Genomic DNA, 20,322 nt, shown 5'->3' with positions numbered 1-20,322 from the left:
CTAACCGAGCCAGCCAGGCGCCCCCTGCTTAAAGCATCTTAAAAAAATTTCTCTGCAGCAGAAATGTGTTCCTCTATGATACACAGAAGAATAAAACCCACATGGGGGTGCCTGGGTGGCTCATTCAGTTAAGCATCTACCTTCGGCTCAGGTCAGCTCTGGGCGTCCTGGGATCAAGCCCCAAGCCAGGCTCCCTGCTCAGCGGGAACTCTGCTTCTCCCTCTGCCTGCCACTCCCCTGCCTATGCTCTCTCTCCCTTTCTCTTTCTCTGTCAAATAAATAAATAAAATCTTAAAAAAAAAAAAAAGGGATAAAACCAACATGTATGACATCCCCCCCATGGGTATATCCGGGATTATGCACAATTTCCAGCCATAACAGCTATAATTTCACTAATATCTCTCCTGCTGAAAAAAAAAAAGCATAATATAAAGCAAGTGAATATATTATACTTCAATAAAAATTAAAAAGAAAAAAAACAATTACCTAGTAAACAGGAATGAGAGGGATGTTATTATACATGTGACTTTGAATATGCTCAATTTACTTTAAAAAAATAAAGCATTTGCAAATTTTGGCATTTTATTACTACTAATAAATAACTTATAATAAATCTTACAAGTGATCATTCATAATACACTGGTAAGAACTGCCATCCTTTGTAGCACGTGGTGTGCTAGACATAATAGAAGGTAATCAATAAATACTTAATTAACCAATCAGTGTGTCTAGCTCATTAATCAATTACACATAAATATTACTGCTGCTGCTGCCTGATAATGATGATAATTGACAATGATGCAAAATACTCTTCTGCTACAGTCTCTAAAGGAACAAATGACTTCTTACAGGGAAAATCTAACCAATATTATGCAACTCTAACCAATATTTTAACAGTAAAGCATGACCGTTACACTCCTGAAGTTTATGAAGATTGAGACAGTTTCTGTAGCAATCATCATGCAACCCTACACCTCCTGTGCAACAGTGTGGCTATTATTACAATCTTGGATAAAATTAGTAAATTGTAAACTCTATCTGCTTGGGCAGTTAGAGATCAGATAACTTTTGCTCCACCCAAAAGAAAGCCTTTCTTTAACAATGCAAATTTTGTTCTATATTAAAATGTTCTCATTTTTACCGTAAGGAATTGCCCAAGCATTAGAAGCCCCTCATCGAAAGTTATAAGTCAAATATATAATCTTTAACTGATACTAAACCCATTCTCCAACATATATATCAACATGCCCTTAACTGCCAGTACTCAAATAGACTATGATTTGATTTTGACAACCCCCAAATCCTAAAAATGTCAAAAGTCCTGAAAATATATCTTTCCCTAAAAAATCTCTAAACATATATCAAATTGCTTAGGTATAAATCTATCTACAGACCAAGATTCTGTTTTCACTAGTCCTGACATTCTAACATTCTAGGAACAGAAATTAATCTAAGAACAAAATTTTAAAACATATTTTATTCTTTAGTGTTGCCTAAGCAGACACTATTTAGAAGTCTTTGTAAAAGTGGATGACAGAGGCAGCTCTGTCATGCCCTGGAAACCTCCAAACATCAACCAAACAGCCCAAAAGAATGCCCTACTCAACAGTTCCAAGGAGGTCATTAATTGCTTCCATCTGTTTCCCTCTCTGTCCCCTCTCCCTTCAAGTCAAGGCATCTAGTGAAGTTATTTTCTGCTTCATTTTGCATTCTAAAGAAACGCAAGAAAAGCATGAAGAGCCGTAATGTTTTAAATTGTGGAATATTTGCCCCCCAAATTTGTCTGACAACCACAGTCATATTGTTTGTACTCTACCCTATTTTCAAGTAACATATTAAGTTTTATGTACTTTTTAAACATTGCTCAGTAAATTTTTCAGTTGATCGTAACATAGTGTTTTTCCCTGATTCCCCATGGAGACCAGGATTTTTCCCCGTGGTGGAATAAAGCTTAAAACCTCCGAATGGTTTCATCTATTGATGATCCTTATGTAAATCAACTGTTTAAAATTGCATAATTTTATTATGCATAATTAAAATGGCATAATTATGACTTTCTAATTCTATCATTAATTCCACATTTGTTGGTTAGAATTCCCCTCATCAACTAGGGTTATTAGGCTGCTCTGTGAGAGAGAGTCTGTAGAGGGAAGGCAAGATAGTTACAATTTTGGGTGAGGGGAGATAACAACTTTTAACATCTATTCCCTTAGCAACTTCCAAATATACAATACAGTATTGTTAACTATAGTTACTATGCTGTACATTACATCCCCAGGATTTGTAAGTGAAGTCTGTACCATTCACCTACCTTCATTCACTTCCCTCATATTCCTGTGTGTGTGTATATATACATATAATTACATATATGTATGTATACATATACACATATAACACACACAAACATATACAAACATATCATATTTTCTTTATCCATTCATTCTGTGATGGACACTCAGGTTGTTTCCATGTCTTGGCTATTATAAGTAATGAGGCAATGAACATGGATGGGAGTGCACATATCTTTTTGAGACAGTGATTTTGTTTCCTTTGTATAAATAAACAGAATTGGAATTGCTGGATCATGTGGTAGTTCTATTTTTAATATTTCAAAGAACCTCTGGAAAGGCAAGATAAATGCTTAATTTTTTTCTCTAAATTACCAATTACCAATAAATAAATAAATAACCAATTACCAGAGTAAGGGATCGGTGTCCTAGTTACCACCAAGGGTAATCAATGAAGTTTTATTTTGTTTTAAAGTTACCTACTTTTTTGAAAATATTATCACAACTAAGACACACTCCTTAATTTTTCTAAGTCCCCAAGGAAGCCTGTGAGAGCACATAGCATACTTCAAGGTAATATCTCTGGGAATGAGCAGAAATGAGTTTCCTGAAGAAATTCATTTACCAAATTATATTCATAGACTTAAATGTCAGGATTGAAAGGAACTTCCTATAGGGTTATATAGTTCAAATATCTACCTGATGTTGAAACCCCCTGTACATTATCTCGCCACACTGTGTACCTTCCAGGGGGTGAGTGGCAAACAAGTACAAGCTAGACCTGTGTTTCTAACGTAACATAAATATAAGCTTAACTATAGTGTTTAACTAACAGCATAGGACTCCTCTTAATATTACTATGGTATGAAATGGCACAAGAAGTAGGCTCATTTGGTTAGAGCTGGAAGAAACCTTGGAGGTTACCAAGTCCAAAGAAGGCAAATCAGACAAGATACTCCCACAAAACAGGCTCTACAAAAAAACAGATGCTTCTGGCCCCTTACTTCCTGACACATGAACATTTTGCAGAATTAACAGAAACACCGTTATGTAGAAGCACCCACTCAAGTAAGTTAGAAATAAGAAGACATCAGTATGGGTGAAATTTTGCATCTGTTCAATGAAAATAGAACATAAGGAGGATAAAAATAAAGGAATACTTCTCACTTTATTTAAAATTGTGATATGTAACATACATACGGAAAATTGTATAAAACATATGTATAATATAAAGAATAAAACAACCACCCATATAACTCAACACTTAAGTCAAGAAATACATTACCATTTTATTTGTTTGTTTGTTTTTACATTATTACCATTTTAGAAGTCCCTGTGTGCCTCTCCCCAAGTATAACCCTCTTCCTTCCCCCAGAGGTATTACTACCCTGACTTTTGCAATCATTATTTCCTTACTTATCTTTATCTTTTAGCCACGTTAAGTAGGCATCCGTAAACAACACAGTTTATTTCTACATGTTTTTGAACTTTAAATAAATGGGACCTACATATCTATCCACCTATCTATCATTCATTTCTCTCAATTATTTTTTTTTTAAGATTTTATTCATTTGAGACACAGAGAGAGAGAGAGAGAGAGAGAGAGAGCATGAGCAGGGGAAGAGGCAAAGGCAGAGGGAGAAGCAGGCTCCCCGCTGAGGCAGGAGCCCAATGTAGGGCTCGATCCCAGGACCCCAGGATCATGACCTGAGCCGAAGGCAGATGCGTAACCATGTGAGCTACCCAGGCGCCCCTCTCTCAATTATTTTTGAGATTCATTCATTTTTTTAATTAAGGTGAAATTCATATAACATAAAATTAACCATTTTCAATCCTTTTCATTACTGATTAGTATTCCAATTTATGACTATACCATAATTGTTTTCATCCATTCTACTATGAATAGATCAATGGGGTCAACATGAACAATGTTGATACTAAAATCTTCATATATAGATCCAGTGTGCATGAGCATAAGTGTCTCTAAGAATTACCTGTCTTCTACTTTCTAACACCAAACTGTTTTCCAAAGTGGCTGCACCAATTTACATTCCCAACAGCAGTGTATGAGAGTTCCAATTGCTCCACATCCTTATCAACAACTGATATTATCAGACTTCTTAATGTAGAGGTTATAATAGAATAATTTGCACTGCTCTGATGACTAATGAGATAGAGCACCTTTTCCTAATTTTTTGGCCATTTGGATTTCCTCTCTTTTGAAGTGCCTATTCAAATCCCCTGCCCTTCTTTTTGTAACTGAATAGACTTACCTTACTCTTGACTTGTAGAGGTTCTACTTTTTTTCTTTTTGTCTTATGCATTAGCCTTTACTTTTACAAAGTACTTGACTGCCATAGAAAAAAGCCATTGATCAAAGACAACATAATTAAGAACTTGACAAAGTTCTAACTAATCAAAAGTTAGTATCTCTGCTTTTACTCAGGATAGGCCAAAACACCTGCAAATTGTTTGTAGGAGTTTGGGTGATATGTAAATATAACTTAAATTTAAAATGCTACTGAAATACATTGCAATTAATTTTTTAAAGTTCGTATCTATTCTTATTCCCTTATCTCCAAGCAAAAGCGTTTAGCATATTATTCAGATTCATGCCTGCTAAAGTCAGAATGTTTCTGAATCCTTTCCATTCCAGACAATGAAACTCAGAAGTCATAGTTTTATTAAAAATTATTATGTCAGGGGCACCTGGGTGGCTCAGTTGGTTAAGCGACTGCCTTCGGCTCAGGTCATGATCCTGGAGTCCCTGCTCGGCAGGGAGTCTGCTTCTCCCTCTGACCCTCCCCCCCTCTCATGTGCTCTCTGTCTCTCTCATTCTCTCTGTCTCAAATAAATAAATAAAATCTTTAAAAATTATTATGTCAAAAATGCCTAACAGCAATGAATACAATCAACAGTAGGGAACCAGAGTGTTAAAAGATCAAAAGTCAAAATTTCAATTGAAAATACATTAAAAAAGGGGCACCTGGGTGGCTCAGTCAGTTAGGCGTCTGCCTTCGGCTCAGGTCATGATCCCAGGGTCCTGGGATCGAGCCCTGCATCAGGCTCCCTGCTCAGCAGGGAACCTGCTTCTCTCTCCTCCTGGCTTGTGCCTGCTCATGCTCACTGCCCCATCTCTCTCTTGTCTCTCTAATAAATAAATAAAACCTTTAAAAAATAAAAATAAATAAAAATTTTTTAAAAAGAAAATACATTAAAAAAAAAAAGTTGTTCCTGGAATCAGCTAATTTTCTTTCCTAACAAGAGGATTATTGTGCTTAGCAAGAGAAGAAAGTTTTAATTACTCACTTAATAAATGCTGGTGGCATATCTCTCTTCAAAATCTGATCCTCAGTGGTTTGAACAGTCTCTTTTCCAACCTACAGGAGAAAAAGATTCACAATTCAATAATAAATTCTCAGACTCTTAAAAACTATTACTTTAACATATTTGAAACATATACTTTACATATAATCTATCATTGAAGTTTCTGGATTAAAAGAAAATTTCTGGATTTTTGAAATTATCAAGATTGTTCCCATATATGCATCCACAATATACCTGATAACAATATGGAGTACAAACATAATGTATTACCCCTTCTTCAGAATAATTCAGATGAAGGCACCAGTGAGCACAGTAAAAAAAAAAAAAGAGAGAGAGAGAGAGACAAATTCATCACTGAGATTTATGTGTATACGTTTAATTGACAAATTGCTATCTCTCTCTTTTTTTAAGATTTTATTTTTAAGTAACCTCTACACCCAATGTGGGGCTCGAACTCACAACCTCAAGATCAAGAGTCATGTGCTCTACCGACTGAGCCAGCCAGGCACCCCTATATCTTTAGAAATGCATGAAGTACATGAATCAAGCAAGGTAAGTAGGTTAAAATGTCTATACAGAAAAAAAACAAATGTTACTAGAGCTGAAAAAAAATAGGAAATAGTTATGATGCTGAAACTAGAAACCAAACATATGAAAATACACAACTTCACCCGTCATCTAATAAATTCAAACTAAAACAACATGTTTTTCCCCCTAATTATAGAGCAACTTTAAAAAGTAATATAAAATGCTGAATTCTACAATGGAATAGTTTTATACCCTTCTGGTGGCAATGTAAACTGGCATACTCTCTTTGGAAAAGCATTTGCTAGTATGAATTAAGAAATATAAAAAAATATCATATCTAGGGCCTGGGTGGCTCAGTCGTTAAGCATCTGCCTTCGGCTCAGATCATGATCCCAGGGTCCTGGGATCAAGCTCCACATCAGGCTCCCTGCTCAGCGGAAAGCCTGCTTCTCCCTCTCCCACTCCCCCTGCTTGTGTTCCTGCTCTCACTATCTCTCTGTCAAATAAATAAATAAAATTTTTAAAAATAAATAAAATAAAATGTCATATCTAGGAATTCCACTAATGAGAATATACCCTATAAACAATAATACCAAATGTGGTAATAACAATATCCCCAAAAATATTCACTATCATGTTAGTTATAAAGGCTAAAATATTTTTTAAATAACTTATACAACAATGAGGAACAGTTAAGTAAATTACGATATATCTTTAGATAGTGTACTAAAGGGCCATTAAAACAATGGTTATAAAGACTCAACACTACAGGAAGATGTTTATGACATTATATTTCATTTAAAAGGAATAAAAATAATAAATACACAATGATTACAACAAACCAAAAAAATCCATATGCATGAAGTAAAACACTGAAAGAATACAAAACAAAATGTTAACAGTGGTTATAATGATGCTTAGGAAATTCTGTATCTGTATATCCTATTTTCTAATTTTCCTAAATGTGAAGATACAATTTTTATAATTTAAAAAGTAATATTAAAATGTTACACTGGGTTATTTAGATGCCATTATTTTCTACCTAATAACTGTAGTAATTATGTCATTTCATATAAATCTTCCAAATAGTAGTAGCTAAAAATATAAAAATATATCAAAATATTAAAAGTCACACTACCCAGATTGTGTATATGTGCAGATGTCTTTATTATACCACAAATGGTATACATACTTGCTTTTTTCAAGATTATTCCTATGTAGGGCTTGGATGTCAATTTTTTCTTTCACTACAGTTGTATCACATATTCTCAAGTACTCTAAAAGAGGTTAAACATGAATACAGTGAATGGGGAAATTCACCCGTTTTATCAATATAAAGCTACGTAAAAGTGCTAAATCACAAATATAAACCCACAGTTTAATGCAGAAATCTGTGAAAAATTTTAAAACCCAGAATGGAAAGTTTCTCAATCCTACTATTTAACCATTTAACTTTCAATTGAGTTTAAAGAAGAAAAATGAGTAAGAAAAATCCCTAAGTGCACAGTAAATCAGCTAAAGAAAAATACTACAATAAACTCTTCTCAGGAAATACAAGTCATGCATAAGTTAATGAATACAAGTTTTTTCTCTCAAGTTAATAGCTCAGAAAAAAGCAAAACACATATACCACTGGGAAATAGCCATGCTTTTGTAGACAATAGACTGTCTGTAAAAGCCTTTCAAATCAGCAGCTGGTTCTCTAGTTTCTCAGATCAAAACATGACAGAATATTTCCAGATGTATTGTTCACTATATTTTCCAACTAAAATCAACCATTCAAAAAGCTGTAGGCCATGATTTCATGAAGTAAAAAATGAAGTTCAGCAACAAAGTCACTAGTTCATACTAAGTATAAAGGGCCTAGAAGGATATTCACATTTAGACACATGGAGATTTCTTTTATTTTACACACGCAGAGACAGAGAGAGCAAGGGAAGAAGAGGAGTGAGTTCCTCTTAGATCTCCTTTAGGAAACATCCAGTTAGTTATTCAGCATTATTAAACATTGACTGAGTACAACTACATAAGCCAGGCACTGTTCTAGGCACTGTTTTAGGTACTGGGGTAGAGCAGGGAGTAAAAATAAGTCCCCTGCTCTCATGGAACTTATATTCTAGTAGTAGATAGACAGTACACAAGTAAATAAATAAACCAACAAAATCATCCTAGATAAAGGTGATGCCATAAAGAGTATGGGGTAGGAGTAGAGAGAGCCTTCTTCAAAAAGAGTGGATAAAAAAGGCTTCTCTGAGGAAGTAACACTGGAGTTGAGGCTCTGAAGCTGAGAAGAAACCATTCATGCAAGAGCTGGGAAAGAACACTCCAGTGGGAGAAACAAGAAAAAGACCCTATGGCAGGAAAGTTTGAGTATATTCAAGAAAGTGGAAGGAGGCCAGAGTGGCTAAAGCTCAATGAGGGGAGAAAGTGTGGGGGTAGGGTTGGATAAAGCCAAGGGCCAGATCACAGAGTCCTTTAGGCTAGGTTAAGATGTGTGGAATCTTTTCTAAATACAGTAAGAAGCAGGAGTGCTAAACAGAAGATTGACATGTGATCTGATTTTCTTTTTAAAAAGTCATTTTGCCTGTTACGTGGCAAAGTGATCTTAGCAGGCAAGGGGAAACAGAGTGACCGGTTAAGAGTCTATTGCGGTCATCCAGGGGAGAGAGGGCAGTGCCTTAAAACAAGACATGAAAGTGGAAATGGAGAATTCGTTCCTTTGGAGGAAGAAGTAATAGGACGTGCTCTTAGACTCGGAGGTGCAGGGGATGGGGAGTAGATTGAAGGGGAAAAAAATCAGGAATGACTTCTAGGTCAATTAAGTGAAAGGTCTTTGAAGATGGCAATGCTAGAAGACTGATACATGGCAAAGATTTATCATCAAAAAATAAAACAATCATGAGTACACCCGACAAAACCATTAAAACATTTTTGCAAATAGTCAATATTCTGACCCTGGTGGAGGACATTACTAAAGAATGAATTTTATTTAATTATTTTATGTCTCTTTTTTAAGGGTAGGGGTAGGTGGAGAAAGAAATATAGATAATAAAAATATATTCAAAGGCGGGCACCTGGGTAGATCAGTCAGTTAAGCATCTGCCTTGGGCTCGGGTCATGATCTTGGGGTCCTGGAATCGAGCCCCAAGTAGGACTCCCTGCTCAGTGGGGAGCCTGCTTGTCCCTCTCCCTGTGCCCCTCCCCTTCTCTCAAATAAATAAATAAATTCTTAAAAAAAAAAATGTTCAAGGCCACTTATCCAGAAGCTATTTTTAAGTATTTAAGTGACAGGCACTAAATTTGATTCACTATTCTAAGCTGCATTCATACTTGCAGTGATAATATCCACAATCACTGCAAGCTTCACACACTCAGTCCAGAATTAAGTTAGGTTCGATGAATAAATGATCCTATTTTTAAGGCACAACACATAAAGCGTGACTATGTAGAATGAATGCCGTTTCACTCGAGGAATTGATTTTTAGCAATGCTGTCCAATATGAACTTTCTTTTACGATAGAAATGTTCTATTTAAACTGTCTTACCCAGTACAGTAGCCATTAGCCACAGGTGGCTATTGAGCACTTGAAATATGGCTAGTGCACCTGAAGAACTGAGTTATCACTTTTTATTTAATTTTTAATTAATCTTAATTTTTTAAATTAAGATTTTATTTTTCCTTTATAGCATTTTAGGTTTGTAACAAAATTGAGGGAAGGCGCAGAGATTTCCCAAACATTCCCTGCTCCATACGACAGCCTCTCCCATTAACATGCCCCCTGGAGAAGTACATTCGTCACTACCAATAAACCTACCATTGACTACATCATAATCACCCAAAGCTCATAGTTTACATGACAGTTCGTTTGGTACGGTACATCCTATGGGTTTGACAAATCCATAAGGACATGTGTCCATCATTATGGTATCATATAGAGAACTGCGCTAAAAATCCTTGGGCTCTGGTATTCATCCCTCCCAGCCCTCAGATCCCTAGCAACCACTGATCTTTTTCACTGTCTCCACAGTTTCACCTTTTCTGGAATGTCATATAGTCAGAATCATCCAGTACGCAGACTTTACAGATTGGCTTCTTTCAATTAATTTTAATTTTAATTTCCACATGTGGCTAGCGGCTACTGTATTGCACAGCTCAGGTCTGTGGGACTTTCACTGTCTTCTAAAACTGGCCTTCCTACCTCCAGACTTCCTTCTTCTAATTCACTCTTCACACAGCTGCTAGATTAACTTTCATTTTTACCTTTACTACGTGGTCTCTTCACAGAAGAAAGAAGCTGGGCCTGGAAAGGCAGAGGTTGCCAGATGGCAAAGAGAGGGATCAGAGAGCCCAAGCAGAAGAAAGGAGAAAACAGGTAATGGCTCGGATGTGTTTGAGCTCATGGTTGACTAGACAAGAAAAACAGGCTGGTTGCACCTCAGCAAAAGAAATGAGGCTACAAAGGAAAGCTCCAGTCACCCTGGGAAAGGCTTTGTATGCCAAGCAAAGGTAGAGGATTATGTAACTTAACCTGCCTATTTATTCAAAGGTTGTCATCCTTTGTTCTAGATCTTTCCAAGTCAGTGTTCTATCACTGAAGGATCAACTCAAGAAGTTCCAAAGAAGCCAGTTCCTAAAGATATGTAGGACCAGAAAGGCATCTTCTATTTGAGATCAACTGGCAAAGTCTATCTAGGAAAGCCACGCCAAAGCTTGACATTTTTAAGCCATCAACCAGGAAATGACAGGAAATGAACTTTCCTCCTTCTTCCCCACACTATCTAAACAGAAACAGCTTTTTTAGCACGGATCTTTTCCAAATAAAAAGAGTAGAACAATTAAGAAGGGGATTAATTCACAAAACGTTCTTTGTTAACTAGCAGGAATCTTCATGGCTTATGGAAAAACATACTCCTGGATGTCAGCCTTAGAATGGGGAAGCTTATGATTCGTAATACGGGCTACACTTTGCAAACAAGCAGGTCAGTAATAATCTTTTTTTTTTTTTAAAGATTTTATATACTTATTTTAGACATAGTGAGAGAGACAGAGCACAAGCGGGGGGTGGGGAGAAGAGGGAGAGGGACAAGCAGACTCCAGGCTGAGCACAGAGCTCAACCCAAGGCTCGATCCCACGACCCGAGATCACAACCCAGAGATCGTGACCCTGCAAACTCAACCAGAGCTGAAATCAAGAGTCCGATGCCTAACTGACTGAGCCAGCCAGGCTCCCCTGGTCAGTAATAATCTTAACAAATGCTTCTCGAACCTGTGCGGCACCAGTCACCAAAACACTTGACTAGTTAAATGTTTTTGCTACATACATGTTAAGAACATATGCAAAGGAATTTGGTGACTTGGTTTTCAGTTCCAGCTTAATAATGGTCTTGTGACCTCAAATAAATCATACAATTACTCAAATATTTCTTCCAAGCTATATGATCTCTTTGGGTATCTCCTTACTTGTCTACTGTAGGTTGGCCAAACTCCCTTTTAATTCTCTGATAAAGGAAATTTACCTTAATCTTTTCTACCTTAAGTCCTCATTTATGACCTCAAGTTCTTTTTAGGAACAAGGCTACGTATGAAACGATTAACAAATGCAAAATTTAAAAGCTCTCACTTCCTGTATATTTTATCTATACATTTTATGATTGTGAGATTAAAGTAGATGGCTGATTTTTTAACCTTAAATCTTATTCCCTCTGTAAAAAAGACCCATAGTTAAAGGATTAAAAAGAAAAAAGGCAGAGAAAAGAATGACAAATAGTCTTAATTATAGTCTAAGTTCTGAGCAGGTTTTCCAGATCAGCATTTAAAAACAGCCCTTTCAAAGTAACTTTATAGTAAATACATTTTATTACTTCCAAGCTTTATTCCATTGCTGAAATTCAGATTTGTTGCTTCTATTCACTGCTAAAACTATTTCTCTTTTATTTTTTTCTTCAGAGAATTGCCTCTAACTCTTGAGGCCCAATTCCACTCAATTCAGTAAACAGGCAGTAAGTGCCAACTATGTGTCCGGTAGGTGGTGGGAAGAGAATGAGATAAGAAATAAAGCATCCTTAGACAGATAAACTGAAATAATGGTAGTGAATGAGTACGAGGCCTGGGGGCATTTTTAGGGGGCTTGGCAGGAAGCCCTGTTTCTTTTGAAGAGCCCTTACTTTGTTCAGTAGTTAATTTAAATATCTTTTGTTCAATATGTGACTTTAGTTCAAAATTCCATGTGAGAGGCCTTTTGTCTTCTACTGTTGTTATTATTACTCCTTTTATCACAATCTACTCAATTTGGTTCAGTAATGTAGAGAGATTTGGTTTCTTGCCAGCAAAAAAAAAAAAAAGCTTGGCTAGTTCAAGTCATTACCCAGACTAAAAAATATGTTAATGTAGATGTCTCCCTTAGCTAAACTAAGAAAACAGGAAGGCAAAACACATCAGAAGGACTTATGTTACAGATTTGTACAGCAGAAGTGTATAGAACATAGGACATCTATAGAACATTACATTTAAAGGATGCAGGGAGATGGTAATCAACATAAGTTGGACAAGAAGATGCAAATGATGAAAATGCAAGCCTAATGTACTGTTAAAGTTACAGTAGGCCAGCTATGGAGCCAATCAATAGAAACCAACTGATTGTGACCTGACAAGGGAATGTGCACCCATCTACCTGTACTTAGTTTGGCTCAAATCACTGTTTCTACAGTGTATTAGGCTGATCAATCCATTATACTGAACGGCCATTGATACGCAGCTCTGTCCAGTACCACATCTGGGTCATACAAGAATGATAATAATGTATGTGCCTACCATCAGCAACATTTTTGGTTGTTTTCCTGCAATGGTGATGGACTGGTGATCCATCCACCCCCACGGTACCTTTTGCATCATTCACAGACGATATACTAGAGTCAGGTATTTAAAAGCCATATACCCAGAAAAACGAGGACTCTCTAACCTACACTGATTTCCAACTCACTCATTTAATCAAGAACTTACTGAGTACTTCCTATGTGGTAGGCACTGTGTACAACACTGTGTGTGATAACAATACAAAAATCAGTGAGACTCAGTCCCTGCCCTTCACAGAAAGACAAGACAAATGTTTAAACAAATCACTGTAACACAGTGTAATGCATGCTCTAACAGAGTTCCATCCAAGCTTCAGCTCTGCATCAATGAGGCCGGAGAGGTTTCACAGAGGAAAAGAAACTCTAGAAAGGCTGAAAAGAGTTACCCAAGAGTAATGGGATTTGGGGAAGAAAGGATAGTTTCCCAGGAGTGGGGCAGCCTATGTGAAAGTGTGGCCGGTTCAGGGAACACAGATCCACAGGGAGGAGGTATAGAGAGGATAGGAAGTTGGAGAGGCAGACAGGGACATTAGGGAGGGCCTTGTATGCAGTGGGCTTAGACTTTATTCTCTACGCAATGGGAAATTATTTAATGGTTCTAAGCAAAAGACGTTATTAGGTTTGCATTTCAATAAGAAAAATACAGCAGCAAAAATGGATCAAAGATTTAAAAAACTACAATGACAAGTTCATGTGTTAGTTCATTTATTTAATCAAGTATTTATATAACATACGATGTGCCAGGTATTATAGACAGTAATGAAGCAAATACATGTGGCCCCTGACCTCACAGAGCTTAGTCTTTGTGAAAGATAAATTACAGATGAGCTAAAGCACCAGCAGTATGGATGGATACGAGGGCAGACTTAAGAGGTGCATATATAAGACACTCCAAAAAAAAAAAAAAAAAAAGACACTCCATGTGGAGGGTAAGGGAGAAATCTAGAATGACTCCCAGCCTCCTGACTCAAATGGACTTAGGAGTAGAGGTAATATAGGAAGAGCAAACCAGACCTGAGAGGGAAACTCATTACTACCTATGGGGTGTTTAGATGAAGATAAGCAAATGTTCCATAAGCAACTGAAGAGATGGTTCCTCGGTTTACTTGCCTGGGCTGAAGAAACAGATTGCAGCTGGTGGAAGAGCAAGTTGGTGAAAAGAGCTGAGAAGGAAATGTCTGAGAGCAGCATCCAGGGAATGGCAGAACGATGCCACGAAAGCCGAAGGAATCAAGTTTCAAGGATGTGAGAGAACAGTCATTAATGTCAACTGCCAGAGTTAATGGTTTCTAGTATAATCAGAGACTGTACAACCATCACCACAATTTTTGAACATTTTCATCACCCCATAAAGAAACCCATTAGCAGTCACTCCTTTCATTTGCCCCCAACCCTTCTCCAACCCCATCTAGCCATAGGCAATCAGTAATTTACCTTCTGTCTCTACAGATTTGCCTGTATTTGATACAAATGGAATCACACAATATAGGACCTTTAGTGACTGGCTTCTTTCATGTTGGAGTATATATCAGCACTTCATTGCTTTTTATTGACAAATAATTGCTTTTTATTGACAAATGTGGTTATACCACATCTTGTTTACCATTCATCAATTGGTGGACATTTGGATTATTTCCACTTTTTGGCTCTTATGAATAATGCTGCTATGAACATTAGTGTACATGTTTTTGTGTGGATGTTTGTTTTCATTTCTCTTGGGTATATGTCTAAGGATAGAATTGCTGGATCACATGGTAACTCTATGTTTAAACTCCTGAGGAACTGTCAGAATGTCTTCCAAAGAAGCAGTACCATTGAACATTCCCACCAGCAATAGCAATATATGAGGGTTCTAATTTCTTCACATTCTCAGCAACATTATTATCTGTCTTTTTATCCTAGCCATCCTAGTGCAGTGGTATCTCGTTGTGGTTTTGATTTGAATATTCCTGGTGGCTAATGATGTTGAACATCTTTCTATGTGCCTATTAATTATTTGTATACCTTCTTCAGAGAAATGTCTATTCAGATCCTTTACCCATACTTTTTTTTTTTTTAAGATTTTATTTATTTATTTGAGACAGAGAGAATGAGAGACAGAGAGCATGAGAGGGAGGAGGGTCAGAGGGAGAAGCAGACTCCCTGCCGAGCAGGGAGCCCGATGCGGGACTCGATCCCGGGACTCCAGGATCATGACCTGAGCCGAAGGCAGTCGCTTAACCAACTGAGCCACCCAGGTGCCCGTTTACCCATACTTTAATTATAATTTTAGTTCTGTGTCTTTTGCAAATACTTTCTCCCAGTCTGTGAGTTGTCTTCACTTTCCTGATGGTGTCCTTTGTAGCACAAAAAATTTTAATTTTGAAGAAATTCAATTTATCTATTTTTTTCTTTTGTGGCTTGTGCTTTTAGTATTGTATCTAAGAAGGCTTTGCATAACCAAGGTCATGAAGATCTACTCTACATTTTACTCTAAGAATTTTATAGTTTTAGTTAGCTCTTACATTTTAGGTCCATAGTCCATTTGAAGTTTATTTTTGTGTATGCTGTAAGGGAAGGGTTACTACTTTGTTTAAATAGGAGAACGTTGACAGGCTGAAGGAAAGGAAGCAGGAAACAAGACACTGATTATGAAGCAAGGTCTCTGAAGAGGCAGGGAAAGAATATGGAGAACAAGTAGAGGGACTAACATTTACCAGGAAGAAATCACCTCTTCCTTGGAGACAAGAGGGATGGTGAGGTAATAAATAGAACAGAGATATTAACTGTAACTGTGGGGTCTATGAGCTATATCTTCTTAGGAATTTATAAAACATTAGTTTAAGGATCTAAGATAAGCTTCAGTCAGGAAATGTTTAATTTTATTTAATCCACCACTTTCCAAATTATTTATTTCTTAATACCTACTAACCTATGATGAAATTAGGATTTGTAGGATACACTTAGGGAACAAAGTGATCTAGGCCACAAGTTACAAACCAATGGCCTTTGTGAGGAATTTGGATGAAGGGTAATTTTTGTTTCGGCCACATTTTTTTTGAAATCAAGAAATTTCATAAAGATACAAATATCTGACATCTCTTGAAATATCAGAAGATTTGGCCACATCAGATCTGCATTTCAGCAAAGAAACAATTTGCTAGAACCCAAATGTCCCAAACAGGAGATATACTCTCTGCACCACTCCCTATAATCTTAACATCCAGACCATTTCACTCATTTATGTCACTTCCTGGTCCCTGTGGGTATCTGGGTTTATCATTTCTGCACTAGGCAACCCTCTCAGTGTCTATACAGAGTGAAAATTCCTGAAGCCGCTCTTAGAAATTCCTTGTCCAAGTCCTCTAAATATTTTCTGTTATAAAAGTGCTCTTCTTGTGAGAGCTATGAGAGAAAGACCAAGAGAAGTATTTATGCCAGGAATGATAAAATGGCAGTGTATGGCCAAGGTGCAATCTACAGTCCTATTTTGTTTGACTTGCACAGTATTTTTTTAAATGGAAAATGTCACATTAAAAAGAAATACAGATTTCTAGATTTTATTGGATATCAGGAAGATCTGGTAACACTAGGCTCTGTTTCCATTTGGCATCAATAAGCTGGAGATAGCAGTTTTCTTCAATCAGGTCCTGCATTTTTCAGTTTACTACAGTCCCTACCACTCCCCAGTGTCCTCTAACTGGTCTGATTCACACAGTTACCTATTTGGCCGTGCAGGCATTCTGAGTCTGTGCCACCTGATTTAACAAAAACATTCAGTTCTTAATTAGCACAGCGCACAAGGCAAGATTCCCATCATCATGAGTGTCATGGGAAATTCTACTTATGCCTCAGCTATCTCACTAATGAAATATCCCACTCTCCCCCAAATACATATCCAGATCAAAAAAAAAAAAAAAATGACTGGAAGGAAACACAACACAAAAAGTAAAATTTCACATGATCTTTATTTTCTTCTGAATCTTCTTCTGTACTTTCCAGGTTTTTAAAAATAGACTATGGGGGCACCTGGGTGGCACAGTCAGTTGAGCAGCTGACTCTTGGTTTTGGATCGGGTCATGATCTTGGGGTCGTGAGATTGAGCCCAGAGTCTTCTCTCTCCTTCTCCCTCTGCCCCTCCCACTCGTGCTTGCTTTCTTTCCCTCTCTAAAATAAATAAATACATCTTTTTAAAAATGCCTATGCGGGGCACCTCGGTAGCTCAGTCGTTAAGTGTCTGCCTTCGGCTCAGGTCATGATCCCAGGGTCCTGGGATCAAGCCCCGCAATGGGCTCCCTGCTCGGTGGGAAGCCTGCTTCTCCCTCACCCCCTGCTTCTGTTCCTGCTCTTGCTGTTTCTCTCTCTCTGTCAAATAAATAAATAAAATCTTAAAAAAAAAAATGACTATGCATTGCCTTCATAATCAGAAAAATATAAACTAAATTTCTAAAATGGGTCAACAATATTCATGGTAAGTAATAATCTATAAAGTAATGAGAAATCACCGGTGCCTAAAAGGTTCAAATTTTGACCAACTGCCAAAAACGGAATTTAAATGTGCATCAATGATAACACAATCACATGAGATAAACAGTAGATGAACCATGTCTGTGTCAAGTTCTAGTGTCAAGCAAGCTTATTTGCTGCAACATACTTTTCCTTAGAACTAGTGTTAAGTTGCCTTGGCAGCAGCTGTTTATTGTAACCCAACATAAGATTGACTGTATCAATTAAGGCTAGATAAATGTTAGCACAGCAGCCTGATCACCAGATTCCTGTTTATGAAGATGCTGTGGGCAGGCTTCCAATTTGCAAATACTATACTTCATTCTCTCCCTCAACTCATGATTCTTCTGTACACTTCACAATTACTTATACTTGTGCTCTGGATGGCCACTAATTTAATAATAAAGCATGTCATCAGCACAGGGAACTTCTCCCCACCACCCAGTTTCTCCCGAGCCCTCTCAAGTGAACACAAAATATGCTCCTTCCATTTCACAGAAAATTTCAGAGTAAAAAAGAATTTGGGGGGCGCCTGGCTGGCTCAGTTGGTTAAGTGTCTGCCTTCGGCTCAGGTCATGATCCCCGGGGTCCTGGGATAGAGCCTCGTGTTGGGAATCTCTGCTCAGTGGGAGGTCTGCTTCTCCCTCTCCCTCTGCATTCTTTCTCTCTCTCTCTCTCTCTCAAATAAATAAAATCTTAAAGAAAAAATTTGGCAACCTAATCCAAAAGCATCACATCAGAAAGGAAGCTCAGAGAGGTAATTTCTCTCAGAAAGTTGCAGGACTTGAATGTGAATCCAAGCCTCTTGGCTCCATTTCCCGTGTTTTTAGGTACACTGCCTAACTTGCAAGCAAGACATTAAGTGACAAATATTCCTACACCCATTTACAGCATACCAAATCCTACTTAAAGTGATTTCTATTTTGTTTTGAAACACAGAGAAGCAAATACTACATCACATAAAGTTTCGCCAATTGTCACCCTTTAGTCCTACCTTTAGTAACAAGAAAGCAAGCGATAATTATGGGAAAATAAAAGGACTGTTTTTCATTCAATCTGCTTTAGTTTTTCTAATATTTTTTCAAGATTTTATTTATTTATTTATTTGACAGAGAGAGAACACAAGCAGGGGGAGCCGCAGAGAGAGGGGGAGAAGCAGGATCCCCACTAAGCAGGGAGACCGATGTGGGGCTCGATCCCAGGACCCTGGGATCATGACCCAAGCCGAAGTCAGATGCTCAACCGACTGAGCCACCCAAGCGCCCCTTTAATTTTTTTAGTTATTAAAAAGATTACTTAAACCGGAACTCAGTAGTAATCACACTAGTCTTATAGTTAAATAACTATCGCGTATTCATAAACACTGGTGGGGAGGGAAAGATCATCGCATGATCTGGATATAATCTTCAAAAGATGCTTCAAGTAAAGAACAAATTCCATTGGGGTCAGGTCTGGATTGTTCTTCCCTCATAGCCATGATACACAGTGACTAGCAAAGTGCTCAAAAAACAGTGCGAACTAGGGACGCCTGGGTAGCTCAATCCATTAAGTGACCAACTCTTGATTTCAGCTCAGGTCACAATCTTAGGGTTCTGGGATCGAGCCCTGCGGCTGGCTCCATGCTCAGCAGGGAGTCTGCTTGTCCCTTTCCCTCTCCCTCTGCCCCCCCACCCCCTCATGTGCGGGCATACGCGGTCTCTCTTCTCTCTTGCGCTCTCTTTCAAATAAATAAAATCTTTAAATGAAGATAAAAAAGTGCCAACAAAAACAAAACAAAAAAATTAACATTTAATTCTACCATTTTCATATCAGCCCACATATACCCTTTACTCCATTCTAATTCCTTCTATTTCTGCACAATTAACTCAGGAAGACCTTCATTCTTCTTTTATTTTCATTCATTCTTCAATACACTTACAAACTAATCCTCTATTAAAGTGACTAGCTAGGCTCCTTTAAAAAAAAATCATGGATGAAATCACGAAAAAAAGAAAGCTAACTACTGCCAAGGAAAATCAGGTCGACTCTACCACCTGTCCTATATGCCTCATACGTGATTATAAGGAAATAATGCATAAGAATGTGCTCTGTACATCATCAAAGTGTTATCAAATATAGGCTGTCTCTGGGCTATAAATGTTTAGTCCCTCAAAGTATCTCAAAGGCCCCACCAGCATCAAAACAGTCTCCATCTTCTTCTTACTGCTCTCTAACCAAATCTGCTTTTCTCAAAGAACTATTATTCCACAGAATTTAAAATATACTTTTTGTTTTTCTGCTTTAATAGCCAGAATTGCAAATGCATTCTTTCCTAATAGTTTTAGGTCACAAATATGCAGAATTTCAATAACAATGTAGCTTTTGCAGATTAAGTCTCGGTATGTAACCACCATTTGTAACTTTGTCCCTCGGGAAAAATAACTCCAAACCAATTTGTAGATGAATTTTCAAAATGCAACCCATTTTTATGTAGGGAAAACTGGGGACCTAGTGGAAAGTAACATGGAGCTGTGGGAAAAGTACTGGGGCTTTGGAATGAATCTCTCCTCCTGCTCTGCTATTATTAATACTGTGTCCTTGGGCAAGTAACTTAATCTCTTTTGAGTCTCAGTCTCCTAACCAGTAAAACGGGAAAAGCAAAATCTCTCTTGGGGGCTAAAGAATGTAATACATATGTAAATTACCTAATACATATGTATCTTCCAGCGCCTGGAAGATAACAGGTACTAAATAAATATTAGTCCCTTTTTCCCTCTGCCACTGTGGTATTCATTTGTGACTTCTGTTTTCTCCTTTTTAAAAAATCATTTGTTTGTTTTTTAATTGAGCACATGATGTAAGT

The 20,322-nt window shown here is 37.4% G+C and overlaps 1 protein-coding gene across 2 annotated transcripts in view; it reads right to left on the bottom strand.

Moving 5' to 3' along the window:
- VCL (vinculin) overlaps window positions 1-20,322 on the bottom strand; it is a 113,636-nt gene that overhangs the window by 69,557 nt on the left and 23,757 nt on the right. For both annotated transcript variants that reach the window (XM_064594852.1, XM_064594853.1), the window contains exon 2: window positions 5,598-5,668. In XM_064594852.1, the coding sequence (XP_064450922.1) occupies window positions 5,598-5,668 (71 nt within the window). The remainder of the gene's footprint in view (window positions 1-5,597; window positions 5,669-20,322) is intronic.

Source organism: Mirounga angustirostris, unplaced genomic scaffold (genome assembly GCF_029215605.1).
Source record: "Mirounga angustirostris isolate CCGP_5_RB_7025 unplaced genomic scaffold, mMirAng1.0.hap1 SCAF_6, whole genome shotgun sequence".
Taxonomy (NCBI): Eukaryota; Metazoa; Chordata; class Mammalia; order Carnivora; family Phocidae; genus Mirounga; species Mirounga angustirostris.
Note: the sequence above shows the minus strand (reverse complement) of the source record. Positions and strands in the feature narration are given on the sequence as shown.